This window comes from Clytia hemisphaerica, unplaced genomic scaffold (assembly GCF_902728285.1).
Source record: "Clytia hemisphaerica strain Z4C2 unplaced genomic scaffold, Clytia hemisphaerica genome assembly, whole genome shotgun sequence".
Taxonomy (NCBI): domain Eukaryota; kingdom Metazoa; phylum Cnidaria; class Hydrozoa; order Leptothecata; family Clytiidae; genus Clytia; species Clytia hemisphaerica.
This window is the reverse complement of record NW_027104154.1, coordinates 287,870-306,683: the sequence shown is the minus strand read 5'-3', so window position 1 is coordinate 306,683 and position 18,814 is coordinate 287,870. Positions and strand designations below refer to the sequence as shown.

The following is an 18,814-nucleotide window of genomic DNA, read 5'->3' as shown; positions in this document are numbered from 1 at the left end:
CCTTCTAGACAGGTGTCACAGGAAATACCAGAGTAAGGCACAAATTTCCCAGAAAAAAGTATCGGGAGTACTTATTTTCTATTATACCTGTGATTTTTATACATATCATGACAACTTATTTTACTTTAGACCTATATTTTAAATGATTGAGCCTTCGTCTGTATGCTGCTTAGAGTAAATTTGAAAAAACAGGAAATTTATCGAGGCCAGATACCTTAGTTTGATGTTTAAATTCACTCGGATTACAGATTTCAAGAAGGTGACTAAAAACAACAAAATATCAAATGATATTTACAATTTTTGTCGTGAATTGATCATTGTAAAAAAGAAAGATCTATAAAAATTAATATTCATATGTTAAATCTTACCATAAAAATTATCAAATTTACCGGAGGTTTTAAAGTCTCGATTAATATAAATTAGTAGGTCTAACATTTATGAAAATGTTATAAAATCAGTTTAAAGAAATCTTTCACCACTACTATTTTTCTAAAGAAATCAAGGAATGAAGCAAACTCCGGGTGGGCTTGGTAAATCATTTTCAATAGAGTAAACAGCACATTTCTTGTACTCGCAAGGAGTCTGGGACCAAGCGTATCGAACCATTGTGACGTTTAATGAAGGTTCAAAAGGAAGAGATAGTAAAATACTTTGGTGATCATCAGATGGTGAAATTATCTCGGCAGGTGTCCATTCTGTTGAACCAGATGCCTTGACCTAAAACGAAAATAAAAATGCGGTGAAATGATAAAAATGGTGGCAGTCCCTTTGTTCACTTCTTGGCTGACACACAACGTTGTTTTAACATTCATCTAACGTTTAATGGACGTTGTGAACATTAAATTGACGTTGAAAGAACTTTGTGCGCCAGCTGTGTTTCTCACGTCCATCAGTAGAATCGCAAAGTGGTGTAAGTGGCTCTGTGAACGAGATTGGTAAGTTGGTGACTTATAAGTTATGAAATATGCCGTACGTCGTAAACCCGGTTTGACCTCTCTTTGATCACTAAAATTATACCCATATGAGAAACAAACCCTAATACACCCCTGTCTCACAGCCCTAGTGGAACCTTTTTCCTCAGTGGGGATTAAAATTTATATCGAAATTCCAAAGAAGATAGGAATTCTGTTGTTCCAAGGTAAGAAAAAACAAGTGAGGATGGTTTTGGAGTGCAATTTTTAAACATTGAATTTCGAATGGGGATGAAATGAAAGTCAATTTCCAAGTGGGGCTGAAATTGCAGGGTATTTTCCCACCGGGGAGGACATTTTAGCCAAATTTTCAGGTCTGTGACACAGGGGTGTCCTAATATTTCACCTGACAGGAAATACATGAATCCTCATTCCCATTGGGAATAGCACTAAAGTTTCCCCATTAGACTTTTTAGATATAATATAAATAATCAAATTTTAAATCTCCATCCATTAAAAGCAAGAGCGGTTGTCCATTTCGATTGGCTATTATTGAATTTTGTTGCAGTGCGGAGACAGGGGTATTAGTTCAAGGATAGCCTCAATGAAATGCAAATTTTTAACGCAATATAGCATGAAACGTTAAATCTTTTTGCAAATTTGTCCCATGTTTTTGCAATTTTGAAAATCTGGATGAAAAAGGTGTCGGAGTTTATAAAAAGGTGGAGGTTCCTCATAGCTACTAGAGTATCTGTCATAATTTCAACAAGTCACACACGCCTATGTTTAATTTTAAAATATACGTACCTCAAAACCAGTCGGACCCTTAACTTGTATTCCTTTTTCAGCATTCCTAAACGCAACTTTGATTCCAAAATTCCCCCCATAATTAAACAAAGAACATGTATCCATAATTGGTCCTTGAAAATTGATACTAGACTCGCCATAAACTAAAGCACGTGCTCCCAATACTAGCCTATCAGCGACTGTTGCTTTATCACGTGGGTGGATAGAGCCGAATGGTGATTTGTCGTCAGGGAGATCCATAGCAACGGCCATAAAGACGTTTTGTTGTTGCTGGTTTGGAACATAACCGTAATTTGCTGTCTGTTCGTATCGGATCTTTGCAAAGTCGGGCCTTTTTGATGAAAAATCAGCCCCGACTGTTGCTAGCTGAAAATTGAAGAGTAAAATTAGTTAGACTATCTACATATTGGAAACAAATTAGAAACCGACTTTAAAGGCAGACAGAAATTTTATTGTCCATGATGTAGGTTAGATTTCCAAGATTCCACTTGGCTCTCAAACAGGCCCGGTGAAAGCGGGGAGGCTGAATAAGATTTTCTTTCTCCAATTCCTGGCAAGTTCTATCTCATTTTGAGCCTTTGCCCTTCCACTTTTACGGTTGTTCCGCCGGGCCTGTCAAAATATGAAAAAAGTTAAATCTTTGTGATATAAAACAACCAATCAGAAGTGTTTGAAAGACGATCAGAATTCCAAGCCAATCTACGAAAAAACGATTAACTTTTCTTAAAGAGCAGATTGATTTGGAAAGGGTCTTCTATCCGTTATAAGTGAGACATACTTTTCATTGTAAATCGATTCGGCGAAATCAAATTAACTTCAAGCAACCCTCAAAGACTGCCTGTTTCTAACTGACATAAACTTTACCCAAGAAACAAAAAACAAACAGAAAATTATGTGCAAGTCCAAACGAGAAATATTTGATGACTTTGAGCTCTCAATGTGTTACTAAATCATTCTTCACATATTCTTTCTACCATTTCTTAGGAAAATGTCTGATGGTGCCAGTGAAAACGACGTCACACAGAATTGGTCTAAAGCTACCTTCCCAACATATTTTCATTTAAGGGCTTTAAGGAATCTACTCTTTGAAATCGAATGTTTTTCTTCCATAATGGTAAAAACTATGTAACATAGCTAATAAACCTGGAAAATAAATTTCTTATCTATATTTTCTCACCTGAGCAAAACCAAAAGGAAACATCTGATCCGTTGAACCATCAGTTCCCTCAAACCATTTCTTTCTCCAATTATTGATCATCTCTGGGAATACGCATGCGTAATAATCTTTATTCACAATCGTATTATGTTCACCTTGGTACCAAATAGCACCTTTGATTGTCATATTCAAAAAAGGACGAATCATAGAATTCCATAATACTGAATATGAGTTTGGATCAACATTAGAATCTTCATAAACTGTTCGTTCAACCAGTACGTCTCGTTTCAAGCGTACCCTATCCCCTCTAGTTTGAACAGAGTTCTTCTTCAAACCACACTTCGCCAGAGCCTCCGGTGATGACCAAGCCTCAGCACAGGTACCTCCCCAATCACTATCAACTAAACCAATAGGGATTTTGTATTGATCATATAATCGTCGACCATACATCCAACACAATGCTGAGAAATATTTCCAAGCAGGACCTCCAACGGTATCTAGAAAGACAGTATGAGAGACTTTTATTGGAATCTTATTTTATCGGGTGAATTTTATTTTAAATTCAACAGTACACCCCCTTCTCACAGACCCGGTCGGATTTATTCAATCAGTGAGGATAAAAAAACGGACTGAAACTCGATGGATATCAATATTCCCATATTTTTCATGCCTGGGAATTTCAATTCTTTTGTTTTATAGTCAGAAAATTCAGTGGGGATGGCAAAAATAGCAAAATATTTTGCAGTGAGGATTTGTCTAGTTAATTTTTTTCAGTGGGGACAAAAAACTAGAGAATCATTTTCCACCGGGGACGATATTTTGGCCAATTTCTCCAGTGGGAAGGGGTTCCAGTGGGTCTGTGAGAAGGGGATGTAACAGCGTAGTTGTCTCTGGCAACTTTGGAGTTTATTTCGTGAGTATCTGTTAAATCGTTTCAATTTTCCAGGAGTGTATACGAGAAATTTCTTCTACTTGTATGCATTTGAAAGTTTTCACCGGTTGGAATAAAAATAGAGCAGCTGAATATATACTAATGGAGAAATTGAACTTTACAATTACAATGTGTTTCAAAATGTGATTTCAGTGCAGTTTCAAACTGAATCTGAAATTTAAGGACTTTTCTCAAAAGGGCTATTTTTGCCGGTTTTTCCAGAAAGGGTAGGAGATTTTATCGGGCATGTGACACAGGTGTTGGCTATAATGTGACGCTCGCCAAGTATTATCCATGAAAAATGTACAACAATACCCGACATTTGGGATATGAGGACTAAATATTAAAATTATACTTAAATATTACCTTTTGAAGCTACAGACCATTTCAAGAGGACATTGTTGAGGTCAAAATCTTGTAATGGTTTCTCAGATGCAAATTGGTTGAGAGAGAAAAGTCTTATATCGGAATGGTTTTGTGCCGACGCTATTTCTTCATCTGCTGTTGTGCTCTGTAACCAAAAAAAGTGAGAAGTATGATTTATAAAGCGACTGTGCGGCTTACTAGAGAATACAATACATATACGAAGAGGAAGTAATATGTCAAAGTAAATGGGTACTAGAACATTGAGTTTCAAGCCCGAAGGGAAGGCGAAACTTTAACCCAGGCAAGAGAAATTGAAGCTACTTATTTCCCATCCAAAAAGCGCGTAGAACGCGCCATAATCATGACGACGGACTGTATCTAGCGGTTTCTTTGTTTTTGAGGACTAAATTTTTTTGAAATCTAGCGATCGATTTTAGTTTTAATCCAGCATTTGTGTAAAAACTACGCACGGGCTTTCTAGATGGGAAATAAGTGGGTTTCATTTCCCATCCAGGAGTCTCGCCTCTAGCCCTTCGGGCTTGAAACTCAATGTACTAGAACCATGAAAATCATCATGTGAAATTATTATAACTATTCTTTTCACTAAAGCAATTATCAATTTTATTACGTACGCGTTTTGTTTTGATTTTATGTTTAGCAATTATGACGTCATCTCAGTTTAGCTTTATTTTTATGTCTCTAAGGTAATTTTTTTTTGGTAAAAGCGATTACAGTGAAATTTTCTTGCTTTACTAAATCAGTTTTGAATAAGAGACGTATAAGAAAGGTTATGTATGTGTTGACACATTTTCAACGCCTTTTTCCTGCGTAAGGAAACTTGGTCGCTTCACGGCGATCTGTAATCGGAATTATCGGATTAAAATAATGACTATTTTTGGTCGTAAAATAAAATTGACGATATTTAACGACAGGATCTTTCTTTCATCCGATAAGGAAGATGAAAACGAATATCCAGTGAAAAATTGAGAACTCTAGCCCTTCCCAATCGGAAGTTAATTCGATTCCGATTTTGAGGGATCTAAAGCGGGATGAAGCGGGATTTTGAGGGATCTAAAATCAAATTTTTCGAGAAATTCCCGATTTTGAAAAGTTTTTATCAAAAAGAAATTTTGTTTTCAAATATTACACGTATGGGCTTTATTGACTCAAAAAATGGGGCCGTTTTAAAAAACAGTACTGCACTTATTACAAAAATAAACTTTTGGTTTCCCGATTTTTAAACATTACTCTAAAGATCGTCGTGCTTGGTAAAGCATAACTCAAGTTTCTCCTAACAATAACAACTCTGGTTGTGCATGCTGGTAAGCTTCTATCCTTTGTTTGTTTCTTTGCTTTTTCCTTGTGCCCTTTCACTACACGGCTTGGCCTTTTTAAGTTAGTTCTTTTTGCCTGTTTATGCATTAATCAATTTTTCGCTATTTGATAGTTTCTTTTGTATTCAATTATTTAGTTTAAACCACTGCAAAGATCGTTCCAAACAGGCACATTTTTGTTGTTCTCCCGTCGCCCTTCTCATACCACACAGGTTCATTTTAGCATTTTTTGCTGACGTCAGATTTCTCTGCAAACAAGATTTTAAAAAAAATATTTGACTATTTTATTCGAAATATAGACCAGCGTCCGAGATTCAGAAAATGCCTTAAGAATGGTTTTCGTGGGGCACCCCTTAGATCAGGGCAAATTTTTGATTAACTAAAAATCGATTCACTCAAAAACTGCAAGAGATTCGAAGGGCAAATTTTTTTTGTCAATTCTGCATCCTATCAGGCTAGCTCTAAAGCTCTAAAACAGCATCCAATAACATGAAAATCAGAATATGATTTTTCAATGGGAATCAAAACTGTAAAGTGCACTTACAAACATCAATTTGTCAGATCTAACAAAATTAATAACAGCACTGTCATCATTGAGAATCAAACAAACGATATTCTGTCAAGAGCCTTGTAAACATTCCAACAACTTCCATCGAAAAGATCAGCCACAGCTTTGTCTACCATTTTAGCGCACAGTCCAAGGATTGAGCCGAGAACGCTTGCAGAACGCCCTCAGAACACCCGCCAGCTCCCGCGCGGGTGAAAAACTTTAATCTGTCAATCATATTCTCAAGCAAAAAGACGCGAAGGGATTCTAGCTTTACAATAGTGCTGCGGATCATCAGTTAATAGTATTCAATTATCATTATCCCTTTATTTTCATTTCTAAAACTTTTGCAAAAAAAAGGAAAAATAGAAAAATTGTTTTTTTTACTCTATCTGGCGTTTTTTTGAAAACTTAAAAAACTGATTTTTGTCCCGCTTTTGCAGGACTTTAGCTTGCGTGCTTGCGTGCTTGCGTGCAGCATAGGGTACAAAGTCCAAACTTGCGTTTCCCATATTTTTTGTACGAAGAGTTAGGTCTTTACTGCCTATTAGGGGCATAATATCGAAAATTTGCCCTGACCTACGAAGTGACATAATTCACTACCTCGGCCACTGGTCTAATATCATGAAAACAGATAACGAAAATAAGGACCTTTGTAAAAGATTTTCAGTCATGCTACCTGAAAGAGTCCATAATGGCCCAAAATCCGTCAGATTTTTATATGACGTCATCCAGCTTACACTTTCTAGGTAAGGTTTCAAAGTTCGATCGAGAGATATTTGCCTTTAAAGTATACAGACGCACATAAGTATCATAGGCTTCTGCTCAACTTCAGTTAGGGAAGCCATCCAGGATCCTGCCATTCTATCAGCCAACAAAACCTAAATGACACTTGTAAACTTAAGTTTCTTACTATTTTCCATCAAAAACAAACAAAAACATTACTACTTCCCAAAGCCGGAGACCAAAGCAAATGATCTTCCTTGATGAGGGCGCCCTTTTGAACTATTGTTAACTCATTTAAAATGGTGGACAGAGTTGCGGAATGATAAAGGCACCCGCTGCTTCGAGGGTGGTAACGCCAAAATGGCCAATATAATCAGCCAACAATAGACGATATCGGCTTTAACGAATTCTCCCCGAATGATTACCCATGATGCATTGCTCAAAAAAATTCACGGACGATAACCCTAACCCTAACAATGCATCATGGGTAATCATACGGGGAGAATTCGGAAAGCCGATATCGTCTATAGGCAAGTTTTTTGCCGCGTGAGTTACGTCACGCACTCCACCGTAGCGAAGGCGCGAGCGGCATTTCACAAATATAAGAATATCTTATGTGCTTAATTCTATTTGACTTTGAGAGCTTCATTGAAGATGAAGAAGTAGAAAGATAAAAAAAGCGCTGCTTAATTTTGTTTAAATAGGTGCGTTCTATCATTGTTGTAAGTTGGAGAAGATTTCTACCGATGCAAAAAGTTTTTACAGCCAATTAAAAGCACAGTCTGCTTATACTTACTGTGTTTGCTATATTGTTTAGGCAAAAAAATGGTAAAAAGACACAAACGTATCTTTTTTATGAGTTGGGTTATGATTCTTTTGATTGCAGCTGCGTACAGGAACTCACCAAATGTTTCTAACTGAACTTCTAGAGTGTCTTATAGGAAAAAAATCCATAGAAGTCTGCAATTCAGACTATAAATATCACACACATTAAAACGTTGATAATTTCAGTTATAAATTTTCTCACCATGCCGACAGTAAATTGCATGTTGCTCTGTCCACTACACAGCCATACATCTCCGAATAATAGATTGGATAGAACGATTTGTACATTGTTGGACTTTGCAGTGACATTGTAAGGACCTCCTGCTTTCATAGGTGATAATTTTACAGACCAAACAGCATTCCCGTTCCAGTCTATTAGAATAATTGAACAAAAATAATGGGATGCTTTTATTTATCAGTAGAGTGCTCAACCAATAGAAACTGAAAGCGTAACTATCACTACCACTATATAGTACCTTAATCTTTTGGACGGCATACCGGAGGGGCAGTCGATTTTGAAACGACGGCATTTGCCACCAAAAAATGGCTATCAAAATCCGACCCTTACAGTGCAGCCCTTGGGTAGTGAAAAGATACCCTTAAAGTGCATTTTACCGAACGATTCTGACCCTTACAGTTTACAGTGTAGTTCGATTTCATATCCTATTTTGCTGAAGCCACCTGAAAATGAGTGTGAGATGTCGACTCAATGTGCAAAATAAACCAATATGGGTACGAGTTAAAACCACAAAGATGAGGTATTTTTACTGTCAGATTACTCGCAATTCAGCAGTCCCCGAACACACCCTTACAGTATATTCAGCTAAAAGAAGACCTTTGTAGTGCACTCTATCAAAAGTACATCCTTACAGTGCATTTGGAGGGTCTCAAAAAAACTTACCCTTAAGGGCGGCACATGCCGTGGGTCGGACCATATGGGTGCCCCCCGGGGACGGCATTAGACAGAAATCGGTAGTCAATCGTCTCCCCAGCTGGCACACAACGTTGTTTCAACGTTCATCTAACGTTATATAGGCGTTGTGAGCATTAGATAAACGTTGAAACAACGTTGTGTGCCAGCGTGCCAACTGGGTCTGCATCAACGATTTTTTTGACACTTTGAGAGTATTCCATTTAAGAGACTTTTATAAGACTTCGTGATAGGTAATCCTAAAATAAGGACTGATAAAAAAATTATTCAAACCAATTCTAAAAACTTTATCCTTTATTTTCCAAACATTTAGGTTAGGACTCTGGAATAAAAAGTGACTAGATTAAAGTCAAGGAGATGAAATTCAATAAGGGATTGAAAACTGCTTGATTTTGATAGGATGAGTTTCTCATTTCAGCGTGATTCTCTTGGTTGGGATTACCGTTAGAATCATAGTTTTAGCTTTATCTGAAATTTAATCTGTGAGATGGACTATAAGAATTTTAATGTCGCATTTCTCGATCAGATTACTATTTTGCTTTTGTTTAGTGTATGCTCCTGCCTGTTTATCACAATGTAATATTCATGCACGATATTACGGGACGATATTTATTCATAAGTGGGAATGGGTTGGGATGACAGTTCAGTTCAAAAACCCTACCTTTCTTGACTGTTGTATCTTTAGTTTGTTGGACCTCGTGTTGGGCATTAGTGACAGTCACTTCAACTTTCTGACCTTCCTCGCCAAATCCCCAAACATTTGCACTCAAGGGTGCTCTTTGCAATACCATATTTGAGCCATAGCTATTGGCAAATCGAAACTCGCAAGATATAAGTTGACTTTTAAGAGCCAATGCTGTTATAATCAGTATTAGTTGCATCGCAAAACCATTGACACACAAAACAAATGCTTATTTTTTAAGTAAATTATAAAAACCAATTTTTGCTGACATGAGTTTTGCTTCAAAGCGTTACCATCGACACACAAAGCAAACGCCTATTTTTCAAATAAATTATAAAAACCAATTTTTGTTGACACGAGTTTTGCTTTAAAGCGTTTTGCATCGAACGATGATTTGTTATTATATGACTTGCATAAATAAAAAGTTGTTTATATCTCGGTTTATACTTCAAAACGACCGAAGGTGTAAATTTCTATAGGTTAAATCTGAAAGCTCAAGTTACGAAACATGCGTCATTTTAGATTTTTCTTTATTCCTCTGAATCGGTTAAAATCCAAGAAAGAATTCTCCAATTCTCCACGAAATAACCCACGAGTATTATTGATTTAATTTATATAAATTAATTTAATCAATCTGTTTGCAAAACAAATTAACACAAAATGCTTATATCTAGACTTTGTGGGCTTACTTCGTCTTGTCATTCTTTGATGTCTACTTCATGATCCTTAAGAATTGATGTATAATTAGAAAGTTAACTCGTTGATTTAAGAAGAATGAAGATCGTGATAAGTAACACTAACCCAGCTGGCACACAATGTTGTTTCAACGTTCGTCTAACGTTATATGGACGTTGGGAACATTAAAGGTTGATAGAACGTTGTCTGTCAACTGGGAAGAGACTTACAACCAGAAGAAAACAGTTTTCTTTTCAGAAATGAGATTCTCATGATTCTCATGTCATCTCCATATAAACAGATATACCGGGTGCGCCACAAAAAAGTTTCTCTCTTTAAAACTAATTTTCTCGAAATGTAAAAATTTTAAAAGAACCATTCCTACTCCATTGGAACGAAGAAGGATAGACTTAAATTTTGATGGGTCATTTAATGAATTCGGTACATTAGATCGAAAGTTATGCTCAATTGAATAAAAAAGTTACTTTCTGAAAGTGCTTAAAAACGTTAAAAATTGACCTATCAAATTAAACAGAAGCATAATTACACGATGCACCAGTTTTTTTGCTTCAGCCATCAAAAATGATAATTAGCTGTCTAAATGACCTTTTGTTGTATAAAGGAAGGTTGAATTACATTAAAAGGAAGAAAATTCGTCGAAAAAAGCCAAAAAAATTTGGTAAAATTCATAAAAATACATCAAATATGGGTTTCGAGGTACATCCAGCCTTACATAGACTTTATCCAGTCTAGAACCAAAAATCTGTGAAAAATTTGGGTAAAAAGTAAATTAAAATGATTTTGATGAAGATTTAAAACCCTTTCGACCCATCAGTTTCAAAATTTAAGTGTTTAATTACTGAAAAATGCTCTTGATCGTATAAAGGCTATTGCGATTGCCAAATTTAAAATAAAAATTTGATAGGTCGATTTGTAACGTTTTCGGGCACTTTCTGAAAGTAACTTTTTTATTCAATTGAGCATAACTTTTGATCTAAAGAACTGAATTAGATAAATGACCCATCAAAATTTAAGTTTATATTTCTTCTTTCCAATGGAATAGGCAAGGTTCTTTTAAAAATTTTATATTTCAAGCAAATCAGTTTCAAAGAGAGAAACTTTTTTGTGGCGCACCCGGTACAATAAACAATCTCTTGATCGAGTATTTTAAAATTAACTAAATTCTTTAAAAATTATCTTTCATAATAAATTCTATTTATTAGATATAAAAAAAATTATAAAAAGTTCCTTAAAAGTAATCAAGCAGCGTTCCCACAGTGGGGATATTTTTTTCGCCACATTTTTAATGGGGATGAAAATAAAGTCAATTTTTTAATGGGGCTGAAATTAAAGGGTATATTTTTGCCCCCGCAGGAGCGCAGCGACGAGGAGGCACTCATAGTTTCACGCATAGATATTGGACTGGAATCTCGAAATTTTGTTGTTTTTTTGTTTTGTCGCGCAAGCATCCCCGTAGTTAGTCTCTTCCGTAAATGTTCGGTTTTTAGTAGTATGCGTATTTTCATATTACGTTATATGCTATTACCATTATTACGTATTACAATTTATTAGTTTTGATTTAGCTTTGAAAAGCTGAAGCGAGTGTTATAAATGCAAATTATTTATAACAGTGTATGATATAACACGAATTACAATATTACTTGTGCAAATCAAAACAAACAAAATGGCAGACTGGTTATGATGATGAGCTGATTCATTGACTGGAAAAAGTGTTTTGTATGTCAAGTTTTGTTTCTTGTCTTTGAAACTGAATACTAAATACTGTAATTTAGTCAGAAGTTCATTTCAGCAATGATTTCAATTCTTTTTCTGGAATCTTTAAAGAAATTTGCTCAAGTTTTTTAATGTACGTACATTTGATATTTGATATTTTTTGTTCAAACTGTAAACTGTCTGTTATTATATTAATAACTAGCTTTATTGTTTATAGAGCTTCTTGAGCTTTAAATACCATAATATGGTCGTAACTCGAGAAAGTCCTTCTTAACTTAGTAAAACAAGATACCGGCAAAGTTCAAAAATGTTGAATGTATGCATATGGCCATATGTAAAGTTGAATCCAAAAGTGGTTGAATGAATGTTGAATGTTGAATTTCTTTTGGATTTACCTCACTTAGTGCTTAGAGTGTATTCACTGTTTTAACATTCGTTTAACTTTACATGCGCATATTCAACTTTTTCTAAATAACCTATGCTCCAGTGGTTTGGTGAAATAGCTCCAATTCTGGCTTTCCAAGTTAGGAGGGACCTTCCCGAAGGCATTTAACGGTGGTTAGACTAGATACACAGACAGTCATACGGAAACACAATAGAATAAAGTGAAAGTATATAGCTATAAACTCAAAAAGTCTAGCTTCCTGGAGGCACGTCTCTTCATTGTCTGCGCTGCGATCATCTTAATGGCTTCGATCCTTTCAGCTTGGAGAAAAGATTGCATCACATCATGAAAAAGTACTATGCATTTGAAAAAAAATTAAAGCGCATTTCAACTTTTCTCGACTGTAAGTCTGAATAGACCACAATGGCATTCCTTTATTTTTCTTTTGACCAACAACATAGAAGATTTTGCTTGAGAAGTGCAATCACAGCGTACACAAGAGGAGCCCGGGCCTTAACTAGGATTGGTTTCTATTTCACCCAATTTAAGATGGCGCAGAACTTTTTGATAAATTTTATACGTAGTATTTTCTTGACTATTGTTTATTAGGCAAAGTAGCATACAGGGCCGGCGAATCAATTATGAAAGTGGAGGTGCCAAATAGTAAGTGTCTAAGGAGGCGCCACCATGGTTGGCGCCGACGGGCCTTTCTTAGCAAAAAAGTAGGGGGCCATGCCCCCCGGCCCCCCCCCCCCCCCAGTTTCGCCGGCCCTGAGCAATAGAGAATTGTTGAAATATAGCAGCCAATGAAAAAAGCAAGCTATTTCTGATTGGTTGCCTTGTTGATTTATAGACCTTTTTTTAAAGAGGCAGCCATGTTGAATAATTATGTACTCCAGCATAAAAACAGTGACACAGCCATGCATAATTACTGTATTATGCATATTTTAAAAATTATGCATGGCTGTATGATTGTTTTTATGCTGGAGTACATAATTATTCAAAATGGCTGCCTCTTGTTAAAAAAAGGTCTATTCACCGCTATATATTTTGCCTACAATCTAAGATGTCTGCGGCATTATCAGAAAAGGTCTATTGTGAATAATAATCATGACATAATATATTGTTGTAAGAAAGAAACTGGGAGAAAAAAACAAACAGGAGATCTGAAAACCAGTAAAGTAATGATACCATAATTTTTGAAATAAATTTTTGAGAAGCTTTTCCTTAAATTTTATCAAATTATCAAGCTGCATGAATTCTTCAAGTATTGTGTTAATGGAATATAATTTTTTTTTCAAGCATATGCCTCAATCAATTAATCAATCATTCAATAATTAAATCAATCAATTATTCCTGATTATTTTTAATGCTTTAATCTTTAAAGCATTAAAAGCTTTATAAGTGCATGACATGATCTTCTGCGTGGGCATTTAGTGAAAGCTATGACTAGTTCAATTAGGGACGAAATTTTGGTCCAAATTTTCAGTATAGTTGGGGCGAGGTTCCCACCGGGTCTGTGCTACAGGGGTGTAATTTCCAGCATATAGGTATAAAAATGCTACTTTGTGCTATGTTATTACACTTTTTGCTGTAAGTCCTTCCATACACCAGCCTTTAGTCACTTGATGTTGAGTTATTGAGTGTTTGAGATAAAAGCATTTTTTAGCCGAACCCCTTCCATAAAATTCCTCATTCATGACTTTTATTTTTCGAATCCCCATACGGGGAACATTAGCCCGATTTACTAACATTCCTATGTAAACGTCATCTAATCGGAATGGGTTCACCCAGTCAAAGTGTGGACGCATTCTCTCAACAACTAAACGAGATAAAATATTTGCCATTCCAGTTGCAAAATATGGGTATTCGTCAGCCGGCCATTCCTCTTTTGGCACATACCATTTTGAAAATAAGTCTCTGCTTGATCTACGCGTTATTTGGTAAATAGATCCGGCAAAAACACGATCCTTGTGTGCTAATATAAACGGATCTTCATAAATGAGCTGGAAAAGATTCGGTATATTATAGAAAACATCATCATCGGTTTTAATAAGGTATTCAAAACTACAATGCCCCAGTGACCAAATAAATCCAAGCATCACTCTCCTGGATAGGTCCCAATAATCCTCAGTTCTATTACTAATCAACATATCCCTGTGAATTTTAGATTCAAGTTTAGCTGCTTTAAAAGCACCATCGAGGTAACCAGTCTGAAAATATACCTTGTAATTGACACCATTGTATTTTAGACGATGTTTAGTAAACCGTGAAGCGTCACCCCAACTACTACGTATAGAATCTCTCCTGATTTGAAAACGGATATGCGATGTAACCAAAAACATAATGTCTCCATGGAAAGGATCGATATCGTCGTAATTTAAAAGCTTGATATTCGGTGTGTTGTTCTCAGGAATTACCAATTGTACTAGTTTATAATCTCGATGTATATTTTGACGGAAATTCTCGCAAGATATAATTTTCTTTTCAATTATGTTAAGGATTGAGTCTGTTTTCAGAAAAACTAAGATAACCAAAATGAAACAGCCAGCATATATCAATAAAACTTTACGCCTTCGTCTTCGTAACAACATACCTCTCGGAACGTCATACAACGATCACCTATGTATTTTTAAATTTTGATACTTCTTGATTTTTCTCATGTGATGATCTGCAATTTTTATACGGTTGTAAATTTCCAGCTACTCATAAAATCTCTAAATTCAAATCATATGTCTTTGTTCAAATACAAGTTAATCGTGCTGACTTATCGTAAATCACTGATGCTTATGATAATGTATCGATGTGACTTTCTGACATTATCTAGAAATTGTCTAGACGGATACTAAAAAAAAAGTCTGTCCAGATATAATTGGCAGTGGAAACAAGAATGTCTCTAACTTTTGATAGTCAAATATAATTATAGAATTTTTTTTTGCTTGTTTTAGAGAATGAAAAGCGCTATATTTGAATGTATTTTTGGTTGAAAAATTCGCAATTTTTAGCGGTTAAATTTGCGATTGCAAAAATTGAGCTTTTTTTCTACTTATGCTATAACGTTCATTTTTACACCAGTGGTGGTTCAACCTTAGGTTAGGAAGTTTGTTAAATTTCAAGGCAAACAAAAAAGTCCTTCGGAAGTATTGGGACCCGAAATACCCCTTGGTAGCACTTTTCTGTGAAATATCAAATCTCCAACTTATTACTAAAAACGGGGGTAGTGATATGATTGATAAAACAGTTTTTCGATCATAACACATTTTACGATCTCTTTGACCTCATAGCCAAACTGTGTTTAGTGTTTTGGGAATTAGCAAAGTTCTTTAATGACTTAAAAATAACAAAAAGGTAATATAAGTTCATGCTTATCTTTTCAATAAAAACAATTATACTGTGATTTCACTTCGTTTCGAAATAATCAATGATACCAATAATACTAATGCACCAACACTTAACATTTTCCAACTTTTAATTGCACTGTTCAAAAAAGATAACATAACCCCCGTTTATAGTAATAAGTTAGAGATTTGATATTTCACAGAAAAGTGCTACCAAGGGGTATTTCGGGTCCCAATACTTCCGAAGGACTTTTCTGTTTGCCTTGAAATTTGTCAAACTTCTTAACCTAAGGTTGAACCACCACTGGTGTAAAAATGAACGTTATAGTATAAGTAGAAAAAAAGCTCAATTTTTGCAATCGCAAATTTAACCGCTAAAAATTGCGAATTTTTCAACCAAAAATACATTCAAATATAGCGCTTTTCATTCTCTAAAACAAGCCAAAAAAATGTCTATAATTATATTTGACTATCAAAAGTTAGAGACATTTTTGTTTCCACTGCCAATTATATCTGGACAGACTTTAATCACACTTTACACTCTACGAATTTCCAATGCCATATCATCATACAACACGCCTTAATAGGATGCGTATTTTCATTAAGTGTATTTTTGTCCTGGCATGATATTTTTCATTGATGAAATTTCCACACTGTGAAAAAGTAAAAGATTTAAAAAAGGGTATGTAAATTATTATACATGATCTTTATGGATATATCGTTTATGAGATTATAAGAGAAGCTCTATCTTACAATTCCTGCATTACTAAACATAGATAAAAAGAACGACAAATTTCATAAAAAACGGCAAAAAAGAGCGACAAATTTCATATTTTGCCATCCACAACCCCGACCGAAAGTGCCTGTAACACCACTAGTGATTAATTTCTCTTTGTTTATCACGGGAATTAACTACATGTGGTTTAAAATAACGCCAAATTACGCATTCGTGTTATTGATGCAGGAATTGCAAGATGCACACACTGTAATCTGAAGTAAAAAATACAATATCTCCTTTTATAAGAATCTCTATATAAAATCTCGAATCAACCTACAGTATGTGGCCCCCAAAACGGCGATCAAATTTGAAATTTCTCTCAAATCTAGAGGAAAAGAGATTTTACAAAAATTTTTGCTGCATGAAAACCTTTAACATCTCTACTTTATTTCCTGGAACTTCTTTTTCAAAATTTTCAATTTCAACAATATTTTTCAATCGCATAAAGATAGGTAGCTTTTTTCTAATGGCCCCCCAAAAACGGAGGTTGAATTTAGCGATTTCTCGAATAATCTTTAAGATATGAATACAAAATTTTAACATAGTTTTTGAAATATGATTAGAGGGTTTTGGGCATAAATTTATTTGATAAAAATTTTACAAGTATACCCTGGTTGTCAAAATGCAGGTTTGGGGCCCCCAAAACGGTTGTATTAAATCAAATATACCCAGTGGTAATAGGGGAAAAACTATGAAATTTGTGTTTTCTCTTAAATTTACGACCCGATGGATGTAAAATTTATGATTTTATGAAATATCAATTTTCGTATTGCAAAGTCCAAACGGAAATTTAGAAATTTTCAAAATGACAATTTGATTTAACCAACGTCTTAATCAATTTTTGAAAACAAATTCTTCTGAAAATAGTTCCATTCATGTATGGAATAAGCTGTGAAAAATTTTAGAAAAAAAGTTAACTGAAACTGAAAATATTAAGCTTTAAATATTTTCCTATATTTTGAAAAAAAATACAGAATTGCCGTTTTTGCTGATTCAGCGAAAAATTTTATATGTAATTTTAATTTTTTGTTATAAACTATTAACTCAAGGTGATAGGACTAGAATTCCAAGATTTTTTGCTTTTTCTCATATTTAGAATTTTATCAATGCTGATTCTAGGGCTCCAAAATACTGGTTGACCTTCAAGATGCTATATCTTTTACCCAGCCTCTAAAGTCACAGATGTATTTGATTTCTGAACGGCTTAGGTGTAGAAAGTTTCCTTACCTTTTCATAACTTATTTTCAATATCCAAGGAGCTAGAGTGAGTTATATGCAATTTTTATCTAATTTTGGTGTTAAAATATTTCCTTTAGACGCAAATATGTTATTTTGAATCTGTCTCAAACCAGCAAAGACATGCTCATTTTTAAGTATAACCATCATTCTTTCAAAATAAACAAAAATTGTTTAATTCTGATAAATCTACAAGTCAGAATCTTCATTTTAATGACGACCTCCGTTTTGGGGGCCGTCTCCGTTTTGGGGGCCATATACTGTAGACTTTTTTATCTTTTCGTTTAGAATGATATTCTTAAATTTTCTCGTTTTAACTTTCTATTTGTTTACTGCTGGAAAGGGTGCTGTGAGCAGAACGGATAGCCCAGAAGTGGGTGAACGATAAGGAAAACCAGTGTATTAAGTTTTGGCATATTTGTTTATTGGCTAAACACTCCTATACAAATAATTTTGGGGATAAAATATTTCCCAACTGAAGGTATCCCCGAAAATGAAAAAAAAAATCGACGCCCAACCATGGTGGGTGAAATTTTTTTACAAAAGCGATTTTGAGGCAATTCTTTGTCTTTGTTTTACAAAAATCTTTCAAAAAACTATTTTTAGTTTGGTTAAAGATGTCTGTACAATACAATATCTAGTGCAAAATTTTTTTCAAAATATTTTATTTTTTCGCCGAAAACAAGGTCCTCAAGGTTAAAATACTTGTCTTTGCAAATGTCTTCATTCTCTTCTTCATAAAATTTTTCAAGGCAATTTTTTAATTTTCAGATTCAGGAATAGTTGGCCCTAAAACAATGAGGCTCAAAATCGCCAAAAAAATAAGAATAATTTAAGAACAAACCTGAGCCTGAAATTACGGGTCAGTGTGGGGTCTAAGCTTCTGAATTTTACAGAAAAGCAGAAAGCATTTACTTGCTCACCCCAAAATTAATTTTAAACTAAAGACTTTGGTTTGGCAAAAATAGGAAATGTAATGTAAGATATAGAAACACTATTCCCTCTACAATAGGGAAGGTCCCAAGGTCCTGAGATGAGAATATATGAAATACCCCCACAATATACATGTTACCCCTAGGTCAAAAAGGTTCCAAGGTCCCGATATGATACTATGCCAAATACCCCTACAATATACATGTACCGCCTAGGCCCCGAAGTTCTCAAGGTCCCGAGATGAAATATACCAAATACTCCCCCCTCCCACAATATACATTGATATTTCAAACACACAAAAGTTATTAGCAAAAAACCTTAATTATGTCGTCAGGGGGAGTTTGCTATAAACATTAGTACTAGTAATCTCGTAACAAAGGAGAAAATACCGTAATTTACACTCGTCCTTCGGACTCGCGCAAATTACTATTTTCTCCTTTGTTACTCGTGATTAATCGTTAATTACACGACAAAACATACGATTCCGAGGTAATCGTCAGTAAATAATCATTAGAAAAT

General features: G+C 34.9%; 2 protein-coding genes across 2 annotated transcripts; both read right to left on the bottom strand.

Moving 5' to 3' along the window:
• Positions 1-215: 215 nt before the first annotated feature.
• LOC136814101 (sialate O-acetylesterase-like) lies at positions 216-9,611 on the bottom strand. The gene is made up of 6 exons (XM_067070604.1): positions 9,196-9,611; positions 7,806-7,975; positions 4,172-4,316; positions 2,896-3,371; positions 1,719-2,084; positions 216-717 (listed from the first exon to the last, which is right to left on the bottom strand). The coding sequence occupies exons 1-6, from the start codon at positions 9,413-9,415 to the stop codon at positions 499-501; spliced, it is 1,596 nt and encodes a 531-aa protein (XP_066926705.1). The 5' UTR covers positions 9,416-9,611; the 3' UTR covers positions 216-498.
• A 3,858-nt stretch (positions 9,612-13,469) lies between these two features.
• Positions 13,470-14,851, bottom strand: LOC136814108 (beta-1,3-galactosyltransferase 5-like). The gene has a single exon (XM_067070614.1). The coding sequence runs from the start codon at positions 14,602-14,604 to the stop codon at positions 13,582-13,584; it is 1,023 nt and encodes a 340-aa protein (XP_066926715.1). The 5' UTR covers positions 14,605-14,851; the 3' UTR covers positions 13,470-13,581.
• Positions 14,852-18,814: the final 3,963 nt, after the last annotated feature.